This window comes from Myotis nattereri (genome assembly GCF_964212035.1).
Source record: "Myotis nattereri genome assembly, chromosome: 10".
Taxonomy (NCBI): Eukaryota; Metazoa; Chordata; class Mammalia; order Chiroptera; family Vespertilionidae; genus Myotis; species Myotis nattereri.
Window position 1 is genome coordinate 61538248 of NC_138085.1, and position 22192 is coordinate 61560439.

Here is a 22192-nt window from a genome sequence, read left to right on the forward strand (position 1 = left end):
AATTTGAAAGTGAAAAATTCACCCTATGCTAAGACAGCAGCTATTTTTTTCCTGTAGTTTTCTTCTACTCTTTGTCCAAATGCATATTTTTATAAAATATAATTATTCGTGACGTTAAAGGACAAAAATTAGAAATAAAATTTTATGCGACAGTTTCTTCCTGTGGTAGAGTTGTCATTTATAGAACAAATATACAGATAAATGGAACTTTTCAGGCTCTTCAGTAGGAAGTTAACTTGTAGGTGCATGATGTGAAGATGTGTATATCCTACTTGGGCATCTGGCGATGGTATTACACACCTGTTTTTATAAGTTAGACGAACAGTTCTCGTACCTTCCCATTTCCCAGGCTGCTGTTCTTTGGAAGCCTGTTCCCACTTAGAAATAATGTCACAAATCTAGAAGAGAAGTGAAAAATGGAGATTTATCATACTTTTCGGACTGGCACATCTTGAAGCCACGCATGTTTGTATGCTGGAAAAAAAAAAAAAAAACCTCCAAGGAATGTGATAAAACCAAAGCTTTTTTGTTCCAAGCTTATGTGCAGCTCTTGAGTTTAGGATTTAATTATAAATCGCTCTTTGGTCCACATCCTTTTGGACACACATTAACTCTGGACTGTGGCAATGCATTTTTCACTCAAAAAAGAATCTTAATGAAGGACTGCACGAGACTGGAAACAAGAGGATTCCAGAAATATTTTCTTAACTTAGTCACTGAAGAAGCAACTTTTCTACCTTCTGAGTTTATAAAGATTGGAATAAATAAAGTCATACCAAAGAAATCTGGAATACAATCTTAACATTCTTTGATTGGGAAAGCACAAAAATTCTTCAGGAACCAAATAAATGTTTGTTTATTTAACTGGCCATTTCAGAAATATAAATGAAAGTTTTTAAAAAGATGTGGTAAGCAGTTATTCAACAAAGCCCCTGATATTTACTTAGCTCAAGTCAGCCAAGAATACTAGCTTGCTTCTTGACTAATTTATTTATTTATTTTTAAAATATATTTTATTGATTTTTTAGAGAGAGGAAGGGAGAGGGATAGAGAGTTAGAAACATTGATGAGAGAGAAACATCGATCAGCTGCCTCCTGCACACTCCCCACTGGGGATGTGCCTGCAACCAAGGTACATGCCCTTGACAGGAATCAAACCTGGGACCCTTGAGTCTGCAGACCGACGCTCTATCCACAGGCCGATGCTCTATCTACTGAGCCAAACCAGTTAGGGCTTGACTAATTTATTAACAATAGTGTTCTAGGAATGACTGTCTCAAAATTTACATTTGGATTTATTGAACTGAACAGGATATAGTTGGGGCTGAGGAGAAATAAGACATTCATTCATCTAGAGTTCTCAATATGCAGTAGGAATATAGGCAAAGGGATGAAGGGGAAACCGTATCTATTAACCAACATGCCGATTGGACTAAGTATAAACAGTAACAGTATTCTGTAAAACCCTATAGAGCCCCAACAAGCTGTTTTGCAAGTGGAACAGGCTTTGTGAGTTACTGATGTTGCATACACTCTAAACTTGTGAGCTATTATTTATAAATCTAGTTCTTCCCCTACTCTGCCCCAATTCTGTCATCTCCAAATCCCAGAAAACTTTTCCCAACAGCAATCAAAGACCATATAAAGTAAGGAAAAGGTCCAGACCCAGCTCTAGCTGTTTGATTTGGGGTAAATCATTTCCCCCTCTGTGACTCAGTTTCCTCATTTGCCAATTTTTGTTTCTCTCAAGTTCCTTCCGGTTCTGTAATTCTGTATTTCTAATTGTTGCCATAACTAGAAACTTTATTAAAGTTATTGTACTAAGACCCAGAAAAGGCTGTTTAAAAGTCTTCTAATTCTGCCTTTGCTCATGATTTCCCTTAAATCTGGAATCCCTTCTTTATTCCCACAGGTCCATTTTCTACCCCTCCTTCAAAGCCCAGTTCAGATCTTCCCTCATTTCCAATGCTGAGCTTAACCTCTCCGCTTAGTGGAATGCTCACAGCACTCTTAAAACACTGATCACTTCCGACTCCAAAGTTACAGTGTATAAGGCTGCTCTTCTCCAAGCAAATTATAAGTGTGCTGTGGGCAGGGACTATTTCTGATCCTTCTTTGTATTCCCACAGGATCCAGTCCAGCTCCTGGGACACAATAAATATTGCTGAGTAGATGAATAAAATGGAAAGCCATTTGATTAGAGTTTCCACACTTTCACCCATATTACCCTAATACGTAGGGTACTATTACTATTATTAATCCTTTCCCTCTATTTAACGTGTGTGTGTGTGTGTGCAGATTGCATATTAAGAATTCTACGGCTTCAACAAAAGCCCTGCAAATTTGTTTTATTGTGAAGATTAGATTGCTTAAATATTTTTGAAAACTCCTGAACTAAACTTGTTGCAAATAGCAAATAATAGCTTCTTTGTCACTTGCTGGGTGTGCCTCCTTAAAGGGACTTGGTTTTACCTTGATGTTTCCTTGAAGACAATGCTCTAAATCCCTGCCAGAAGGATCATCGGTGAACAAGGCAAATCCAGACTGGGCTGGCTTCCTCATTCCCGTATCCTGGTTCAAAGTGTTCAGAAATTCTTCCACTGTGGTGGATGCATCAAATCCAACGACCTAAACAGAAATAACAAAGTCGTTGTCCGCATGAAAAAGTATGTACATTTCAAACTTGGATTTCAGGGGGGAAACAGGACATACTTGATGCACGATTAGTGGTGGCATATGTATATATATATCTGGGTGCTTTAACTCCCCCTCCCCCGAAAGCACCACTGGAGAAATTAATGCTGTCTTAGTCATTAGCTTGCTGTAAGAATTCAGAAATCTTGGCTTCAGCCAACTGAATTAAAAAGAGGCAGATCATTTGACAGCTGTAAACATTTTGCAGTGATATTAGGCCTACCCATTAAAAGCAAACCAAGAAAGACAGTGCACTATGTAATCTACAAGCAAATGAAAAAAATAAACAAGAAATGTACTTAAAACAAATGAACTTTTATGCATTTAATGTTTGTTTCTTTAATATGCAGCTAAGTATCTGAATCCTGTGATAAAAGGCATATGGCTGCAAAGACTAATTGCTAGCTTTGGAACATGTTTGCTTCACTTAATAAGCGAACATCCAGATCTGAGAGTTGGGAGGGCCCACATAAGCTTTCCCAGATAATTCCTGAGATTTGGAGACTTTCGAAGTGGTTCTCAACCTTCCTAATGCCACGACCCTTTAATACAGTTCCTCATGTTGTGGTGACCCCCAACCATAAAATTATGTTCGTTGCTACTTCATAACTGTAATTCTGCTACTGTTATGAATCGTAATGTAAATATCGGATATGCAGGATGTATTTTCAAGAGTCGCGACCCACAGGTTGAGAACCGCTGCTTTAAAGCGACTGAGCTTGTACACACCCAATGTTAGTAATTATTTCCTCACCTAGCAGGCTCACTGGTGACCTCAACCAAAGTAGTTTTGTTTTTTCATGTGAATCCTTTTTATTTAGCAAAGCTGTTTAAAAATGCAGTAGTTCTGATGGAAGATCTAATTTATTTGCGAGTTTATCACTGCCAGCTGCTGACAAAGGTAGGTGTACAGCCTCATTTCTCTGTTGCCCAGAGGTCACACACAGGACCTCAGGCTCAGCATGTTTTCTTCGGGGTAGAAAGTCTAACTCACCTGATAGATGCCATTCATGAAGTGCACAGGGATGCTGAAGGGCAAAGAGTGATGATAAGGATTTCGAAGAAGGGTCGAAAGGATTTCCATTCTTGAGGGTCTGGCTTCCCGATCTCCATTTTGCTGTGTTCTTTCTACACATCGCTGGCAATAAATGGCATATTTTCCAAATTCTGTCCTATAACACAAAGCTTAAGATAAAGCCTAAGAATAAGCTTAATTAAGACAACCTGATAGCTATGAAGTCATTAAGAAAGCTTTCCTTGGTGTATACTGTTACAATGTATTATGCTAATGTTGACAGTAGTGTTTCTTTTAGCAGGATATTACTAAGCCTCTGTAACTTTTCCCATTCTTTGGGCGATCTGTCACTGATCGCAACTCCAGTCACACGATCTCGATTACAGAGTCCCCAAAACGTACTATGAACTGGAGAATATTTTTCTGCTGCTTCCAAGCTGTTTTTTTGTCTCATTGTGCTTGTTTATTTGTCTATCTGAGTTTCAGGGCTTATTTAAGCAACCTGGCGTCAACTTCTTGGACAACATGATCCTGATAACCCTTGGCTGGCTGCCTTGGGTCCCAAAGTAAAAAGCCATTGTGACAGTTGGATTGTAAATGTCTTTTTTCCAGGAAATAAAAATCCCGAAGTAATTCAAATACACACAGGGAAAACCATCAGGGGCATTTTCCACATAAAACAATTCCATGTGGAGAAAAACAGTAATAGGGGAAACTAAGGAAGCAAAGTAGTTGCTGTTGTAACGATAACAAAGGCTAAGTCATCCATCCTTGAAACACACACGGACTTTTCACTTAAAAATAGTCTTTCTCAGGTTTCAAGCGCTCACTGCAATCTTCCATGAGAGATTTAACATAGTAAAGGAAATATTTCTCAAGCTCCATGTAAATGGTAACCAAAGGTTCTCTGTACCAACATTTGTTTCACACATTCTCTACCTGGCAGGTTACTAAATACTTAGGGTTTGTTGTAGACTTTCAGAGGCCACATAAACGGTTCAGCTGGCTAGTTTTCTGCACACCTGGAATCTGCATTCCTCTTAAGGTGGAGCCTGAGAAGCCACAGGAAAGGATGATGGGGAAGGAAGAGCCCAACACAGAGCGCCAAGAGCTGCCAGGCCTGGCAAAGAGAAACAGCGTTAGGTTAGATGCCGCGCAGCAGTCAGAGATCCAAGTCAGAACCAGTGTGACGGACAGAAGTTGATAGTCTTTCTTCCTTTTTCTTTTTTGGGGTTTTCAAGGTTTTATTTAGTTTAGTAGTTTGTAGCCTTTCTTCACCCCAAATGTGTTTGCTTCTTCCACATATGGATTATCTTCTCAGAGCAATTATAATCCATAAAAACATTTAAAAGGCCACATTGGGTCAGATCCATAATCCAGTTATGTATATAGTTGTCTACAACTGAGATACTAAAAGACATGTGGATATATAATAATCCTTTTGACATCAAAGATTAGGAACATTGCTCCTTTTTGGTTCATTTATGTATTTACTCATTAATGGAAATAGAAGCAATGGCTTTGAGAAAGGACAGATTGAAAAATAGTAAAAAATCATATACCCCAAAACAAAACCAAAATACCCACACATACTTACACATATACATACATATATAAGGGACAAATATAGAAATAACAGAGATTAGGTAATATGGATTATATGTGACTTTTCCTTTTCCTTTGTTCTGTATTATTTTATTTTTTTCCATTAAGCAAGTGTAGCTTCAATACTTTTTAAACTGTTATATTAAAAAGGAGGAGGAGACCTGTGCACAATTCACTGGACTTTTACACAAGAATTAGGTTCAAAGACGTATACTGCACAGGTATTTATTATAAGAAAAAGAATTGGAAAAACCTACATGGATAGTAATTGATGTTAATGCAATCATTAATGTTTTGAAGAATGTTGCAGAATATAGGGGGAAAATAATTATGTTCTATAGTTTTAAAAAATTAGTGTGCACACTGTAACCCTGGTAATGTGAAAAATGTGAAAGCATATAAATACATACACATACATTTCTACAGAAACATGTAAATAAACTGAAAGGATATACATCAAAACATGAATAGCTATTTTCCCTTTTCACACTTTTTATATTTTCCAATGTCTATACTGAATATGCATCATTCTTACAATCAAGACAGCAACCTCATTTTAAATTGCGTGTATGTGTATCACTATATACCTGCAATGGTCCTGGTTGGCTCTGTGGCTGTCTCCGTCTTGTCTGTTTAATGAGCTGACAGCAAATTTCATTCTGTAGCTCAGGATGTGTCAGGCAGACCTGCAAAGCACTCTGGGCTAGCGATACGTGGTAATCAATTGCAGGGGAGTCAACTGCGGCATTGATAAAAAGCTGGCAGGTCTGGATTAAGAAAAAGGTACAGTCAAGGTGAGGAATGATTCAATATTCTGCGTGAATTATGTTGATTCTCTTCTTAACAATGTTTTTTCCCCCAAATGGATGGAAAAGATATATTATGGTAACACTAATCAAAAGCAATCCAGAGTGGCTACATTAATAGCCGACAAAGTATATTTCAGAGCCAGGAATTTTGCCAGAGATAAAGAGGGTCACTTTATAATAATAAAGGAGCCAGTTCATCTAGAAGACATAACAATTTTAAATGATTATGTGCTTAATAAAATATATGAAGCAAAAACTGACAGGACTGTAAGGAGAAATAGACAAATGCACAAAAGTAGAGAGAATAGTATAATTATTACTCATGCACTCATCACCAAGCAACAACAATTATTAGCATTTTGCTAAACTTGTTTCATTCAACCTCCACTCTACTTTGTTTTCTGGAGTATATTTATTTTTATATAAATATTTATATATTTATATATTTATTGGTAAGTATTTTACCAATAAATACTTCAGTATGGATGTACAATTGATAAATTTCCCCCATAACCACCATGTTATATCATACCCCCCAAACTAACAATAATTCTTTGATATTATCTACTAAGCAGATGACTTTATTGAGATGGGAGGAATGTAGGCAAGAAGAAGCCAAAAGAAACACAAAGACAGAGACTCTAAGAGACTAAGGGAGCATGAAGAACCAGCCTCCTAGTGCAGAGCTGAGGTCTGAATCCACAGAAGTTATACTATATTTGGAAACTGGAGGAATGAAGGAGAAAATAGATAAATAATGTCTGCTGGGGAAAGAGATCTGAGGTGTTCATGACCGATGCCATCTAATTTTCTTAATAAATAGAAGGTAAATTTGTTGTGAGGAACATTAATTATTGATGGGGAAGTTTGAGGGCGAATGTGACCAAAGACAAGCAGAAGGAGAGATAGTTGGCCATGAGGAATGAATACCCCAGGTTTATATTGGCTCCAGTCCACTGGGGTGTTTAATGTTCTCCAGCAGTGCACATGAGATTAACATGGCAGCAGGCAAGAAAGCAGCACTGATCTAGGTTGGGGTTTAGCTGGAATGTTCATGGAATTATGGGTCCCTAGGAACTATGAGTATTAATGAAAGTAATCTAGGCTGGAATAAGAAGGAAGAACAGCCAAGAGGAAGTTATCATGCTCTCTCTTGATCTCCAAGAAAATAAATGGCTCCAAACAAAGGTCTTAGTGAGGAATGAAAAATGGAAGAGTAAGAAAATAAGAGAGCTCACAGGCTAAGAGAATATGGTTAAAGAAAGAGATATTAGAATTTAAACTTTTAGAGGTGGTGTACTTCTAAGGAACGGAGAGGTCAGGGTGTGGACATGGAGAACGGGAAGGTGAAATAGACTAGAGGTGAAGCTTACTGGCATTAAGAAGGTCAGGAATCTTAGAGCATTGCATTGGTGCACCAAGTAATAATGAGGTCATTCAGCATAATGGCAAGATCTGAGGCAGAAAGAGCGTGAGTTGGGAGCCAAAATCCTTAATGAAGTTTGAAAAGTTAGCAGAAGCTGATTAATGACAGAGATGGGATAAGAGTGATATAGTTGAATGACAAGTTTCAAGTGCTCAGGGGTTTCTAATAGAAGCTGAATGATAAGAATTTGAGAGTAGCACTGGAGAAGACGGGTGCTGACCCTCTCCCAACACCGGTTAGGTGTGATGTGAGAAATCCCTCCACGTGAGAGGTGAATGGGAAATGATTCTTCTGATATTACGTGTTTCACATTGCCCAAACCACACACAGTTTATTTCAATAAATCCCCGATTCTCACTTGGAAAGCATATTAAATTCACCTCATTTTATTTCAGTAGACTTTCTTAGTAACAATAACCACATTTTGAATTTTCTTGGGAAAAGTGAAACTTTATATACCTAAATTGTTTATTTTTATTTTTTCAAATTAAAATGTTAATAACATATAACGCCATATAAATTTTTACCTTAAATAATTTAATAGCCTCTGTCTGTAGCGCTTCAGAAGGCAGTGTTGTCAGAGGGGAAACAATTCCTTCCTTGCTGTGGCACAAAGTAGGATGTCTCCATATCTGAGAGGCTAAATGCAGGGTAAAATACGATTAGAAAACAGAAAGAATCCCTTATTTTGGCCTCCCATTTATTAGCCCTTTATAGAAATTAGCTAACTTGGCCTGGCTCACAACTTTAAGTCATAAAGGTCATGAAAAAAGCTTTGGCAACATTATTTCATTTCATTTTCCTGGCCATTGGGGATTCTCATGTCTCTGTTTTGGAGAAATTAAATCTAGAAGACTTTGGTCTTAATATTCTTGGCTGAAACAAGTCTACCAGGGCACTATGATGTTGCTCAGATGTGCTAAAGATTGGGGACCCAGGTGGGGAGATGATTATACATGAGAAGGAGCTGCAGAAAGATCTAGAAAGGAGAAACCAAGTAGGAGGAGGTAGAATGATAAAGAAGAACTTGAAGTCATTCTTAACATCAACATCTATTAAATTCCTATGCTGGGTACTCAAAATAAAATGTGATCTCTGCCATTAAGTAAAGCATAACACAGAGTCTAGACTCTCAATGGGGAAACCTGAGCCATAAAAAATAATTTCAATGCAAAGGAACAAATGCTATGAAGTAGTTAAAAGGCAAAGTGCACTGGAACGTAATTTTAACACTTATTAAGAACCTTTTATGAGCCAGATGCTGAGCTGGAGTGGGCTGGCTGGGGGAGCTTCTGAGGTAGGCAGGATTTTATCAGGCTGGTGAGGAATGTGAGGAAGGGGGGCATTTCAGGCAGAGGGGTATTGTCAGCAAAGGCAGAGGTGTCACAGGACATGGAATTTGGGGGAATGATGGTGTCCCTGGAGTCTAGGAACCACAGTGAGAATCCTGGCGCATGACAAGCAAAGCCAGTGAAATGGTGGACAGATTGCAGGGAAAGGAATTTACAAAGTAAAACTCCATTCGGCTAAGGGGGTTTGGGTGCATTTCATAAACCATAGAGCCTTATACGTTATGAACTTACAAGGTTCCCCTTCAATATTTAGCAATTTACAAACGAGTTGTTCAAATTCAGATCCAACATTTACAGTGTTACTTCCAGCTGCAACGGTCAGGTGATAAAGCCAAGTGTCCTTAAAAACAAAACATATTAATAGAAATGTTAACCAGTATATAATTTTTGGTGATTTAAGGAAAAAACAACAACAACTTGCATAAACAATGGGAAACCTCACTAAAAAAACAAAACCTCTTTAATTTTTAAATAATAATTAAAAGCAAGCCACGTATTCAAACAGTTCTGAAGTAGGGTCACTTGAATTGTGCTCATAGTACTTTTCCCACTGTTCTATAGATGTTGCTTAGAAAAACATGATAAAATTAAAGTAATATAATGTTAAGAGACTAGAATAAATACAACCAGTTAATATTCCTTTAAGAAATACAATAAATTCTACCACATTTAAAATCTGACTCCCAATGCATACAAGTAACACATACAAAATACTTAGGAAATCCAGAAAATTTAAAAAAGAAAATAATACCGAGAACAAACTTACCTCAATACAGTAAGGGCCATATAAGAAAAGCCCACAGATAATATCATACTCAATGGTGAAAAAATGGAAAGCTTTTTCTCTAAGATCTGGAACAAGGCAAAGATGCCTGTTCTTGCCACTTCTGTTCCAATTTTATGTAGTCAAATCTATCACCCATTTCTACTGTGTTTCTTACATTGCCTTTTTTTGTCTTTTTTAGAAAGTACTTTCTATTCCAAGATCAGATAAAGGCTCTTTTAAAAAAATTGTTTTATTTAACTCTTTAAATTCATCTGGAAATTATTTTGCTATATGTGTGAGATGACAAACTAAACTAATGTTTTCCTAGATAGCCAATTTCCTCAATATATAATGAACACAAAATATTATATATTGAATAATCCATTACTTCCCCATTCATTGTGATGCCTCTTTTTTTATTATATTAACTTTTATATTTTCATATGTGACTACATATATAATAATAGTTGACTTTCAATTTTATCTAAACCAAAATTTTGTTGAAAATGAGTCAAAATTATAAGGTTGGAGGCCTTAAGATTCACCCCCCCAAAAAATCCAGTCTGAGACATTCACATTTTGAACATAATGTTCCTTTATCTTACACCTGCACTAATTTCAACTGGAGAGCACGTTTATCAATACGATTGAAAAATGACACATTTAAACAAGGCTTGTTTCCAGGGATGTAAAGAATCTCTGTAAATAGAGCTGAAAGTCTTTAGCAACGTTTTCTTCCTTGTTTCCATGAAAATGATTTGAAAAATCATTAGCAGTAGTTAATAACATTAATCTACATCATTCTAAATCAACCATTAAGTCCTTACATACCTTTTCATGCTTGGACCCAATCAGGAGGTAAGTGGGACCTTGGTCTTTGGGGTGGATCACGATGGTGTAATGTGTGGATAACAGACTTCGCCCACTGGCTTCATAATCTTCATCTGAATCACAGGATCTGTCAACCTCTTCAACTTTAGCCTCCCAGAGTTTGATCTGACCTAAAGGCAACTAAAGTAAATATTAGTAATTGTGAGGAAGGCACTTTCTAAATCTTTTACTAGTAAAATTTTTCATATTCCTTTTCATTCTTACCTTTATAAAGCATACCTTTTCTTAAATGAATGCCTAAAGGCAATTGGATTATCGTAGTTATGAAAGTAGTAGTCACCACCAAAATACCCAATTGCAATATGAAAGAACAATTTGAATACTAGGCATTTACCTTTTGTGGAAAAAGCAAGAAGCTACTTTACTTAGTCAAGCAATTATGTAACTCAGTCAAAACATTCATTTGACGCCCCCCCCCCCCAAATTGATTTGATTAAGATACTGGATCAAAAGGACAAGTGTAGACATAGTCTCAATACTATTTATAGAAAAGTAACACAATTAGGTAGCTGGTACAAAGAAGTGTGATTAACTATCATCCTAAACCACAATAAAATGAGTAGTGTTCTGAGAAGGTATTTATTAACAGACATAATACAAAACAATGCTCTGATTTCTTCCATCTTAATTTAAGGGTAAGAAAAACTTCTTAAAACTGATGCATATTAAAATTTACCTACTCTTTTGTTGACAAAAACAACTATACCTGTTGTGTTGAATATCCAGCATATTTGTTCTAAAACTTTTGCTTTAATTAAGTACATTTATTCCAGGGAAATACAGTCTGCTTCTGATTTGCAGCTTCTAAAATGTCTGATCAGGTTTGCAACTGCAATCTGAAAATATTCATTCTGACTCCCAGAAGAACATTTACCATCGTACATGTTCATGCTCAGCCCGGGCTCAGTGCTCGGACCCTTTTCCATCCACATTCACATGGGTGATCTCATCCACGCTCATGGCTTTAGTACCAGCATATATTAGCTGCCCCTGCATTTATAACACCAGGCTCGCTAGCTGTACTTAGACGTCTAAGAGTATCTCAAACTTGATTTGGTGAGTCCTCTCCCCCAACCTGCCCTGGGCAGTGTCCCCCATCTCAGTTGTTGGTAACTTCATCTTTCCAGCTGCTTACGCCAAAAACCTTGGCATCATTCCTGACTCTATTTCTTTCTCTTCTATCCCATACCTTTTCAGTGAACCACTCTAGTCAGCAAGCTTTTCAGAATATATTCAGAATCTGGTCACTTCTCACACCTCCACTGCCACCAGTTAACCACAGCCATCCTTCACCTGGATTACTGTCACAGCCCCCTAACTAGTCTCCTCCTCATTCCCTCAGACAGCTACCAGAGTGCTCCGTTAGTCATAAGTTAGATCATGTCAATGTTCTGATCAAAAAACTCCAATGGCCTCTCATCTTACTTGGAGTAAAAGCCGAAGTCCTTACTATGAAAGGCCCCCTGGGATTTGATCCCTGTGACGTCTCAGATCTCAACTCCTACAAATCATTTCAGAGCAAGGAAGGGAGAGAGACAGAAACATCAATGATGATGTCATACCTGGAATACACAGAGTGGCTTCTATTTTCCTGACTTAAAATTTAGTTGGGATTATACTGAATTTATAATTTTGTATTGTGCTTATTCATGTAGCATTTATGTGAACATTTCCTACTTTACTTCAGAAGTATCATGTTTAATGGCTGCACTGTATTAATTCCCATCTATGAGCAACACTGGAAATAATGGCATGCATTTTAAACGCAGTTACTCTGAACGGAGAGTGCAATCTGTGCAAATGGCACAGAGAAAAACCAACTGACCCATGTGGTCACTGGACCAAGAAGTTCAGTCTCATTAACACAGTAATTGGTCACAAGCCGCTGTTCTGTGCCACTGGCATCTTTATTTTATGTGAGCATTCTTGGCCCATGTTGGTTCAGTTTTTATAGCTTCAGTAACCCAGAGGTGACATGGAGTAGATATCCTATATTTTTACTCAGAAAGTGAATATAACTCAAGTTCTTTTTGGAAGAAGATTAGTTAAAAATGAATAAACAGGACATAAATAGGTAGATGAATGGGTAGGTAAATGGTATGGAGGGATTCGAGGGCCTGGGACAGGGCTGGATTCTTTTTCCTCCCTGCTCTTCTTCCCTAGTTGGTTGTTCCCTTCACTCAATCTTATTTAGTCTGTCATACCTCAACAGTACAAGAAATCGATGTTTTGGAGTGAGGTAGAGAAAGGCTTTTCTCTTCTAAGAAAAAGATGCATTAATTAAAAGTTGCAAAAATGTATAGTTAAGAATTAAGACCCTTGTAGGTATATAATTACCTCAATAATAAATTTTATGCAAAATTTCAACCTTATCAAAAAAGTCTAAACTTTTAGCCGGCGACCAAAGAGTAATAGAAAAAACTCAAGACATAACAAACAGAACATTCCTCTAATTAGCATATCAAAAATACATACATACCTTATCTTCTTGACTTCGAAAATAATATAACGTTTTTCCTACTAGTGTACACCAGACTCTCTTGGAGTAGCCATGCTTCACCTGAAATTATATTCCAGCGAATTATGAATGTAGCCAGCTCAGGACTCTAACACCTTAAAGGAAAGTATGGCATGCACACTCTATTTGAAGCTGTATAGGCATCCAGTTTGCTTAAAGTGTAAGTGATATTCCAACTAGACTGTCAAATGCGGTTTAAAATGTACCTGTAGCAGCGTGACATGTTTTGCTTTGGTGCTCATCATTCAACACTTAACAAATGTTTACTATATGTCAAGTACTGTGCCTGGGATTGAGGACTCAAAGAAGGATAAAACAAGATGCTGGTTTCAAAAGTACGTATATTTCATTGTTTCCATATTTCATAGATGTAGGTTAGAAATGTGTCTGAGACTGAGCAAGCGAGGACAGAGGTCATGGGGAAGGGTCGGAGGTGAGGGTAGGGCGTGGGTATATTTTTTTGCAGGACCTTTGCAATGACTTATATTTAAATGGACTGTTCTGATAGTAACTCATTGGGAAGGATATAAATTATTGACACAATAGATGTTTACAGTCGGCAAGTCACTACAGTGAAAAGGCCTGAATTCTGAGGTCAGACAGACCAAGGCTTAAAGTCCAGTTCTACCGCGTGCCAGATGGTGTCCTCAGGCGACTGACTCTTGGCTTCTGTGGGTAACATGGGATTACTGGACACCTCATTGGGCCGTTGCGATGACCAGAGGAGAAAATGTCAACAAAGCAGAATAGTAGTTACTCAATAAATGCTTCCTTCCTCCCTATGCATAAGAAGTAAAACACATGTTTCATTTAAACCCACAAGCAGCCAGCCTCTGGGCTTTCAAAGTTACGGTTTAAGCAAACAACTCCGCCATCTCACAGTTTGAAGGATTTAAAATGCTGCTTGAGGAAAAACAAAAAGAATGTTTTATTTGGGAAGACATGTTTCAGTTTAATTAAATTTAGAAACATATATTTGCAGACAAATATCCTGGAAGTTTTAAATGGTTTGTGTTATGCAGGGTTTTTTTTTTCTTCTTCTTCTTTTAAACAAACTCCAAAAAAAAAAAAAAAGAGAGAGAGAGAGAGACTCATCATAACTGGAGTATAATGCATCAGGCTGCAGAGAGTATCCTTTTGAAATGATATAGCTTTAAAACAGAACAATGGGTACTATTGAAGAACTACAACTTAATGAAGGCTTTTGCCAATTCACTGTAAAAGCTCTGTTTAAAGCCATAGTCTATCTTTATATGTAGATCGAATAATATTAGTTTACCTTAAAACTCTGACTTACTCTGAAAAACCCATAAAGCAAATTACACTAGAAGAATCCTCATGAAAATGGAAAGGCAATCTCAAAACTCAGGGCTTTGGGGAAATGAAATAATTGAAAGAATCATTTTTCAGTGCACCTTGCATCCATAACAAAGATACTTCCTATCAGTTCTGCTTGAAACTTTGAAAGCAAACAGTGAATCCTATCCCGGTGAGCCTTTGTCACCACACACATAAGCTCCCCTGGTCTTCTCTCTTCTCCTGTATTCTCATACCTGTAGCCTTGTCCACTACAAATCCTGACACCAGCCTTGCTGACTTCGGTGAAGGTCTTGTGATAGTAAGAGTGGTGTAAGGAGAGAGGGAAGTGGAGGGAGGTGGCACCTATAAACAGTTTATATGTGCCAGTCACTGTTCTAAAGAATGTTACCTGCTTAAATAACTCATTTAATCCTTCCTCCAACACCCTGTGAGGTTGGCACTATTATCCCCTCTTTATAAATGAGGATGCTAAGGCAGAGAGCCTTGTACGTAATTTATTCACGGTCACACAGTGGCAAGTGTCAGAGCCAGGATTTATGCCCATACTCTTGCCTTAGCCTCTGCTACACCGCCTCTATAGCCTTAACCCTCAGTTCCTTGCTCTCTTCACCTGCTTTCCCTCCATTTTCACCACCCATCCCCTCGGCCACACCTAGTGCACTCTACCCTCTGATCTCAACCTCCCTCCGCCTGCCTCTCTCCTTACTCACACCACTCCAATTCTTGGACTTCATTCAAAACCAAGCCCCCTAACCCTCCCATTTTAGTCCAGTTTACCAGCCTCCCCTGCTTCTTTCTCCACCAACCTTGAATCCTGTGTTTGATCATAAAATAGCTCCTGCACCAAGACCTGGGATTACATTGTATTCCTATGGCTCTGACAAATCCACCCAACAAAATTTTTCTCCATTTGCTTTTTTAAAAAAATATTTTTTATTGATTTCAGAGAGGGAGAGAGAGATAGTAACATCAATGATGACAGAGAATCATTGATGGCTGCCTTCTACACACCCCACACTGGGGATCCAGCCCACAACCCAGGCATGTGCCCTGAATGGGAATCGAACCATTACCTCCTGGTTCATAGGTTGACGCTCAACCATTGAGCCATGTTGGCTGGGCTATTTAAAAAAAAAAAAAAAAGAATTATTATGTAAAAAAAATTCATCCTAAGCAGTAAAGAAAAGTTGCAGGAGTAGAATATCCAGAATCAAATCAGTCAAGCTCTTAATATTTTATCCACATATTTCTGTACTTAATAGCAATGTGACAACTTGGAAAAACCTGTTCCCCTCTAAGGTACTCAAAGCTGCTCCACAGCATCTCAGACTGTAGCCTGAATGTGAGCTCAGAACAAGTCACTAAGAATAGCTGAGGGATGTTTTTTTGTTACAAGGCTCTGAGGGTGAAAATATGGGGGTGGACAAGGATTCATAACTAAGTAGGAAGAAAACCTACTTAGCATCCTGTCTATGAACCATAATGGTTTGGTCATCAGCTAATCACATCACCTTTTACTTATTTAAAATGCCATTGTGAAATGGGAAGCAGAGAACAGCAGAAATGTAATATGAGCAAAAATTAATCAACCATGTTGATAAATTAATAAGCCATGCTGATTAAAACAGACAAACAAAACACACAAACTAATTTTCGGATAAGTAACAAATCCTTGGCCATGGAATCATATTAAACTCTAAGGGCTTGCTATGCATGGTCCTTGATAAAGGAGGACATCCAGCCATTATGAATTAAAATAAGAATGTGATTTAAAGTAGCACTGTGTTCACTGGAAGATATACACTGAGTGGCCAGATTATTATGACCACCCCATCAGTACTTCATTGACACTTCCAAAAATACTGAATATTGAAAACTTCCTAAGCAAATACTCTCAAGGTTTTATTATTATTATTTGCATAACTAATTCACTTCATTGTACTGATGGGGTGGTCATAATAATCTGCCACTCAGTGTATATTTTCACAGTACCAGAGAATTTTCTAACCCATCAGTATCTGAAAAAGCATTCTTATGGTAATGTAATATTTGAAAACAAAACACACAGGTCATTCATTTCTTGGTTGAATGTATTGATTTTTTTCTGTTACTTTTGGAATAGCTGGTCAGTCTTTGCAAATATTACTGAATAACACCCACCTACATTCCCATACTAATATTAAGTATAGATTACACAGTGGCATAGCTCATCACAACATCTAAAGTTTTCACCTCTTACATAAACAAAGCACATGGATAATGAATGGTTGTAGAGATTATATTTGGTATAATATTTTATGTGTAAAAATTTTATTATATTTCTCTAAAAGGGATAGTAAATATCTGTCAAAACCAATTGAAATTTTAAAAATTAAATAATATTTTAGCATAAATCAATACTGACTCATTAAAAAGTTAGAAAACAGAACTAAGTAAAAATAAAATAAAATCGCCGAGGCCGGTTTGGCTCAGTGGATAGAGCGTCGGCCTGTGGACTGAAGGGTCCCAGGTTCGATTCCGGTCAAGGGCATGTACCTGGGTTGCGGGCATATCCCTGGGTTGCGGGCATATCCCCAGTGGGAGATGTGCAGGAGGCAGCTGATCGATGTTTCTCTCTCATCGATGTTTCTAACTCTCTATCTCTCTCCCTTCCTCTCTGTAAAAAATCAATAAAATATATTTTAAAAAATAAAATAAAATAAAATAAAATCACGTATTCAATATACATTGGTATTCTTCCCATGCAGCATTGGTGGTAAGCACAGCTGCCTTCTTTTCTATGAATATGTTTAACAAAAGTTGTGCTTTAAAGCATTATACACATTCTGAGTGAATATAATTCTGCACTCTACTTGTTTTATCACCCAACACATCATATTTCCGTAACATTAAATATTCTTAACAATTAAAATGACTACAGAGTAAAGCATTATCTGATTAAATACATATTTATTTAAGCTACCCCCTACTCTGCATCTATGTTGATCCCAAGTTTTCTTTAATATAAACTATGCCATGCAAGTAATCTTTCTGGGGTAATGGAAATGTTCTATCTATATCTTGATAGAGTGACAGTAAACATCTATCAAAACTCATCAAACTCTGCCCTAACTGGTTTGGCTCAGTGGATAGAGCGTCGGCCTGCAGACTGAAGGGTCCCAGGTTCGATTCCAGTCAACGGCATGTACCTTGGTTGCGGGCACATCCCCAGTGGGGAGTGTGCAGGAGGCAGCTGAATCGATGTTTCTCTCTCATTGATGTTTCTAACTCTCTATGCCTCTCCCTTCCTCTCTCTAAAAAATCAATAAAATATATTAAAAAGCAAACAAAAAAAACCTCATCAAACTCTACACTTAAGAACTTTGTTGCAGTATATGCTAATTATATCTCTTTTTAATAGAGAACATCTATCTGTGATGAACATCCTTATACTTAAATCTTTTACAAATTAAGACCATTTCCTAAGCATAAATTACTTAGACTGAGATTACTGAATCAAAGCGTATGTATATATGTTTTTAAAATATTTAATATTCTTTCATTCATTTGTTCTTTCAAAAATATTTACTGAATAAACAGTTTGGCCAAGACATTGCCAAATTGCCTTCTAGAGTAATTCTCTCACTAGCAGATTTCTCAATTTGTGTCAATACTGCATTTCATAATGTTAAAAATGTCCCCCTTTGACCAGATTTTTAAAAATATCTATGATTTCAAGTTGTGCTTTTTAAAGAACGTTATTAGCGAGAGTAAAATGTCTTTCCACATGCTTCTGGAGCATGTGTATTTCATCTGACCTCTCCAGCTCTGCTTCTTTCCCTTCGTGTCCTTTGCTCCTTCCCCCATTGGTACCCTTTACTTACTAATTAGAAAAAGCTTGTTTTCAGCCATTTCAAATACCTTTTCAAAAATTCTGCCTAGAGATTTTTCGAGAGTAAGAACATTTAGATTTTTATGTATAGTGGTCAAGTTTGTCATTTTTCCTCTTTATGGTTTTGTCTTTGGCATTCTATTTAAAATACCCTTCTCCACCCCAAGATAACATAAATATTCAATGTATTTTCTCTGACACCCACGATTCCCGATCAGTGGGACCCTGCCAGGCACACAGAGGCCTCCTACCTTCGTGAGCAGGCCCTTCACCGTTGGTTTGCCCTCAGTCTGCAGGGAAAGCGGGTTGGCAGCTTGTACTCGAAGAACATTCTGTAACACCTTAATCCATTCCTCCAATATATTGGGAGAATCTGCAGTCAGATAGTATGTGTGCTTTTCAGTGGTCAACTGGAATGGGATGAGAAAGAGACAGGAAAGGGAACGCTGAAGATTTAGGCTTGTTTGCATTTCCTTGTCCATTCTTTAAACATTGCTACGTAACATGGAAACAAACATGCTAAACCTTGAATCCTAGGTGGGAAATAAATGACTCCATAAGTAATTTAGCATATTTTAACCACTCTGTGAGAATTACAGTGATTAACATTCCGTTGAAATTTTTTTTCCAACTGAAGTTTACTTTAAATTTTTCATAATATTAAAATTTTAGATCATGATTTATCTTGTTTACTCAATACATTTTCCTTTAAATGTGCTATAGGCTCCTGGTTGTTGAAGTGAGGAGCAGAATGACTGGAGACTGTACTAAAATAACACATTTTATTTATTTATTTATTTATTTATTTATTTATTTATGTATTTATTTTATTACTTAAAGTATTACAAAGGGTATTACATATGTGTCCTTTTTTCCCCCCCGCCCTTGACAGTCCCCTAGCCTCCCCTAACCCCCAGTGTCTTATGTCCACTGGTTATGCTTATATGCATGCATACAAGTCCTTAGGTTGATCTCTTACCCCCCTACCTCCTGCCCCCCAACCCTCCCCGGCCATCCCGCTGCAGTTTGACAATCTGTTTGAGGCAGCTCTGCCTATGTATCTATCATTGTTCAAAAGTTTATAATGGTCTCTATTATCCATGAATGAGTGAGATCATGTGGTATTTTTCCTTCATTGACTGGCTTATTTTACTTAGCATAATGCTCTTTAATTCCATCCATGCCGTTGCAAATGGTAAGAGTGCCTTCCTTTTTACAGCAGCATAGTATTCCATCGTGTAGATGTACCACAGTTTTCTAATCCATTCATCTACTGATGGGCACTTAGGCTGTTTCCAGATCTTAGCTATGGTGAATTGTGCTGCTATGAACATAAGGGTGCATAAATCCTTTCTGATTGGTGTTTCTGGTTTCTTGGGATATATTCCTAGAAGTGGGATCACGGGGTCAAATGGGAGTTCCATTTTCAGTTTTTTGAGGAAACTCCATACTGTCTTCCATAGTGGCTGCACCAGTCTGCATTCCCACCAGCAGTGCACAAGTGTTCGTTTTTCTCCACATCCTCTCCAGCACTTGTCGTTTGTTGATTTGTTGATGATAGCCAGTCTGACAGGTGTGAGATGGTACCTCATTGTTGTTTTGATTTGCATCTCTCGGATGATTAGTGACTTTGAGCATGTTTTCATATGTCTCTTGGCTTTCTGAATGTCCTCTTTTGAAAGGTGTCTATCTAGGTCCTTTGCCCATTTTTTGATTGGATTGTTTAACTTCCTTTTGAATAACACATTTTTTAACCAAGCCAGGAGTTGTTATAGAAATGAAAAAAATCGCCCTAGGGGTTTGGCTCAGTTGATAGAGTGTCGGCCTGTGGACTGAAGGGTCCTGGGTTCAATTCTGATCAAGGGCACATGCCTGGGTTGCAGGCTCGATCCCCTGTAGGGGGCGTGCAGGAGGCAGCTGATCAATGATTCTCTCATCACTGCTGTTTCTCTCTCTCTCTCTCTCTCTCTCTCTCTCTCTCTCTCTCTCTCCCTCCCTCTCCCTTTCACTCTGAAATCATTCAATCAATTATAAATAAAATAAAATCTTGCATATAAGTTCTCGGAACTAACATGTGATCAGACATTATGAACTTGCAATTTTTCAGACTCAAATTAACCATACGTCAAATTTTCCAGATATTTAGGAAGCTTACAAATGACCTTTATCTGCCATGCTCCAAGACAAAGCTTCCATGATTCTCCTTTCTACATTTTGGGACAGTTCTCAGGTATTATCCACTGGAAACACAGATAATATAACTTTCTAATAAATGTTGAAGTCTACCCTCTCGAGGAGCAAGATAATAATGATTATTAAAGGCATTTCAAAGTGTCTGAATTTAAATCACATATACCAAACTATCTCAACAGCCTACGTCTTAAATGTTACAGGTTTCTGTCAAGACTGGCCTATTTGTGAGTGAAATGGTCAGTGGCTCCTCTATGGTGTGACTTAGTGGCAACTAATACAGCCCCACTGCTCACCAATATCCTTCCCATTTAGGCGTCAACAGCATCTGAAGTTCACAGAACTGTCACTTTCTGGTTCTGTATTTAAATACAAACACTCCTGAATTTAATATACATTAAACTACTAACATCTTCATTTATCCGATCACCCTCCCCTAAAATAGCTAGACAGTGTGAAAGCTGAGAATAGCTGGGAGACTAAGTATAGGGAAAGAACAGTATAAGCGATAAAAGGCAAATGAAGTGGTGGACAGTTACTCAACACAAACTTAGCTTATATTATGGTTTCATAAATTTTGAGTCATCAAACTGAACCCAAAGTAAATTTTTACAAAATAGTGAATATCCAATCTCCTCTTTATTACTTGGAAATATTGAGAATTGAGTTCTGCATGATACAAAAACATAGTTTTTTAAAAAGTACCTGGACTGTTTGTTTGTTGTCTCCTCTTAAAATACTGCAGGATGCACTAAGTTCAATATGGCCGTGGGGTTTTCTAATTACATCACTCTGTATGAAAGGAAGAAAACCAAAAGCAAAGTGATTACCTGTATAGTAGCAATAATAAGAAATGCTTTAATTAATAACATCACGGAAGAAAATCAATCAGGAGTTTGAATTCTAGTTTGAGGAATTCAGTTCCAAATAGCAAGCACTGCTCAGCTGGTTGGGCATTGACCTATGAACCAGGAGGTCGAGGTTTGATTCCTGGTCAGGGCACATGCCGGGTTGAGGGCCCGACCCATAGGAGAGAGCGTGTAGGAAGCAGCCGATCAATGATTCTCTCTCGTCATTGATCTTACTGTCTCTACCTCTCCCTTTCTCTCTGAAACCAAACAGCAAGCGCTTTCCACTCACCGGAGATTTGTAGTAAAGTAATTCACCACCTTTCAGAACAAACCATCTCCGCTTCCAAGTCTTGACTTTACCGCTCATTTTTAATAAATAGCCAGATTTTTCCAGTGGCTCCTAATTAAAAAGAGATTTTAAAAAGTATTTCAGTTTCCGTTGGAAGCTCCAACTAACAGATTTATTCATTTAAGAAACGAACAAAACCCGATGCAGTGCTTACGTTTTTCCCGTTATCACTGGAAGACGAGCACGTTTTAGGGAGCTTCTGCTCCGGCTGCGAGCACTCGGTGTCTGTGGAGTAGGCATCTGGGGGGATAGCATAGTCACTTTCAGAAGCCACGGAAGACAGAGACACACCTAGGTGAGTAAAGGAACAAGTCAAAGTCAATATTTAATAACTGGGTGGTCCAAATGCTGGCTGCGATTCTCTGAAGGACACAGCTATTCCTAAATCATAAGCCTTCCTACGCTAGAATCAGTCTCATGCCCTTGGCCGTGAAGAACTTTTAAAGCAGAAAACGGACCTAAAGGGTAAGGAGTAACATGCAAGTCTTTAAGGAAGTCAAAGGAACGTTAATATTTAAAGTGATTACAAGCAAAG

The 22192-nt window shown here is 37.8% G+C and overlaps 1 protein-coding gene and 1 pseudogene across 2 annotated transcripts in view; one reads left to right on the forward strand and one right to left on the reverse strand.

Annotated features, from left to right (window-relative positions):
* Positions 1–22192, forward strand: part of LOC308525747 (ferritin light chain-like) — a 1112779-nt pseudogene that overhangs the window by 523927 nt on the left and 566660 nt on the right. The window lies entirely within an intron of this gene.
* The window catches only part of PLEKHH2 (pleckstrin homology, MyTH4 and FERM domain containing H2), a 77886-nt gene that overhangs the window by 20175 nt on the left and 35519 nt on the right, over positions 1–22192 (reverse strand). Inside the window, exons 12-24 of the mRNA XM_081101481.1 lie at positions 21812–21948; positions 21598–21708; positions 21163–21249; positions 18519–18677; positions 13038–13118; positions 10499–10678; positions 9133–9241; positions 8077–8189; positions 5902–6081; positions 4732–4829; positions 3689–3866; positions 2473–2628; positions 301–398 (exon numbers count right to left, since the gene is read on the reverse strand). Coding sequence (XP_080957607.1) covers positions 301–398; positions 2473–2628; positions 3689–3866; positions 4732–4829; positions 5902–6081; positions 8077–8189; positions 9133–9241; positions 10499–10678; positions 13038–13118; positions 18519–18677; positions 21163–21249; positions 21598–21708; positions 21812–21948 — 1687 coding nt within the window. The remainder of the gene's footprint in view (positions 1–300; positions 399–2472; positions 2629–3688; positions 3867–4731; positions 4830–5901; positions 6082–8076; positions 8190–9132; positions 9242–10498; positions 10679–13037; positions 13119–18518; positions 18678–21162; positions 21250–21597; positions 21709–21811; positions 21949–22192) is intronic.